The sequence below is a fragment of the Pyrus communis genome, chromosome 15 (assembly GCF_963583255.1).
Source record: "Pyrus communis chromosome 15, drPyrComm1.1, whole genome shotgun sequence".
Taxonomy (NCBI): Eukaryota; Viridiplantae; Streptophyta; class Magnoliopsida; order Rosales; family Rosaceae; genus Pyrus; species Pyrus communis.
The window spans coordinates 8979304-8981357 of NC_084817.1; the positions used below are offsets into that span (position 1 = coordinate 8979304).

At 45.0% G+C, this 2054-nt stretch overlaps 1 protein-coding gene across 1 annotated transcript; it reads right to left on the bottom strand.

The window, feature by feature from the left end:
* Positions 1-714: 714 nt before the first annotated feature.
* LOC137717016 (uncharacterized) lies at positions 715-1350 on the bottom strand. Its single transcript, XM_068456336.1, has one exon. The coding sequence runs from the start codon at positions 1348-1350 to the stop codon at positions 715-717; it is 636 nt and encodes a 211-aa protein (XP_068312437.1).
* Between the last annotated feature and the right edge of the window lie 704 nt (positions 1351-2054).

Below are 2054 nucleotides of genomic sequence, written 5' to 3' on the forward strand. Positions count from 1 at the left end.
GGATGAAACTGCCAAGATCGGAGCTGTTGAAGATGAAGTGTTGGATGAGCGAATTGTTGAGTGCAAAAAGTGGCTGCTACCCCCTGACCATTTTTCTTCCTACTCGATCTTCAAGCATTCGATCTTTTGAGCCATGTGGCTTTCTCGCACTAGAGAGCTTACCCAGATGGGTGTCGGGGAATTAGTTTACCCTATCGCACTGGAGAGTAATTAATTTACCCTATCGCATTGGAGAACAATTAGTTTATCCTTTCGCATTGAAGAGCAAACCTATATGGGTGTCGGGGAATTAGTTTACTCTTTTGCACTGGAGAACAATTAGTTTATCTTTTCGCACTGGAGAGTAGACCCATATGGGTGTCGGGGAATTGGTTTACCCTCTTGCACTGAAGAGCAATTAGTTTATCTTCTCACATTGGAGAGTAGACCCATATGGGTGTCAGGAAATTGGTTTACCCTTTCGCACTAGAGAGCAATTAGTTTATCCTCTTGCACTGAAGAGTAGACCCAAAAAGGATTTTGAGCAGTTGTTGTAGACAGCAGTCGAGCCAGGCTTATGAATAACTTCTTGAATCTTCATTGAGAATAAAGAAATAAATCAACTGTGCTGGAAAGTAGAAACTGCATAACAAGCTGGATAATCCTCTGCTTGTGAGGCCTTGTTCGTCGAGCTGCTTGAGACTTCGAACTTATTTGGAAAAACCTTAACGGAGTTCAGGGGGTGATGGAAACTTCCCCTGCTTGTGTAGGTTGTTTTGTTGACCTGTCAAGATATTCGTTGTATCGGCCCTCATTTGTTAGCTTCTCAAAATACTGCTTCCACTTCAGGCAGCCGTTGGTAGTGTGGCCCGGTCTTTGATGGAACGCGTAATACTTTGTATGATCCAGCCTGGTAAGATCGCTTTTCATGGGTGGCGGCAGTTCGAACCAAGGTTCGTTCTTGAGCTTACGGAGAATTTGGTCGATTGGAACTGTGAACTTGGTGAATGTTTCGGCTGGTAAGTCTTCTTTGGTCGTTTCGTTAGACTGTTTGGCCTCATCCCATAGTGCATACTTTTCTGCCAAAGCATGCGAAGCTGCTAGGGTTAGTTCTTCTCCCATGATCAGTTTTCCGAATAAAGGGTGTTCGGTGGAAAACCCATTTCTGAATGCTACTGTTGCTATATCCTCATTGCAGCCAACAATCTTGGCCTTCTTCACTTTGAACCTTTTGACATAATCGCGAATTGTCTCCCAAGGGTTTTTTATGATGCTGAAGAGATGGTCGGATGTCTTCTTGATTGAACGGTTAGACGAATACTCCTTAGTGAAAACAAAGGAAAGTTCGTTAAAACTTTGGATCGACTGCATCGGTAGAGTGTGAAATCAGTCTTGCGCTTTGCCTTGTAGAGTTGTGGAAAAAATTTTGCACATAAACGCATCGTTGTTCCTGTAGAGGATCATGGTACTGCAGTAATGCTTTAAATGTGGATCTAGATATTCGTCTCCCTTGTACGGAGTAGAGTGAGACATAGTGAACCCGTGAGGTGGATCTGTCCACTCGATCTCATTCGTGAATGGCGACATGCTTATGTTGGCCATGTCTCGTCGAAGCGCATGGTTAGCAGCCTCATCACGTTGGAAATTGTGTAATCGTTCAGTTAAAAGCCTCTCAACTTCTTCTTGAATTTGCCTCTGTTGGGGCAGTGGAACTTTCGGCTGTCTCCAGTTGTGACATGTGGGTTTGGGCCACCCTTCCCTATGCTTGACTTATCTATGTCACGGTTGCAGTGCATGTGGCACGTTCCTGGCAGGCAAACGAGCTGCTAGCAAGTTACCGATTGAACTTAAGTTGGATTGAGTGACTGCTTCTCTCTGTCTGCCTTGCTGCATACTCCGATGTGAGGTGGAGAATGCTCCTTGCGAGCCTAGTTGTGAATGAGCACTTAGCCTGGAAGTTTGTCCATGTTGATAACCGGAGTGAGGCCTCAACCATGAACGTATGCTGGTCCGTGGGCTTGATCAGGAATGCACACTCCTCTGCGCGTTATGATAAGCGTATATGTTATCCCAAG

Excerpts from the sequence above, each read along its gene's own strand:
- LOC137717016 (XM_068456336.1), bottom strand. The coding sequence starts at position 1,350 with ATGCAGTCGATCCAAAGTTTTAACGAACTTTCCTTTGTTTTCACTAAG.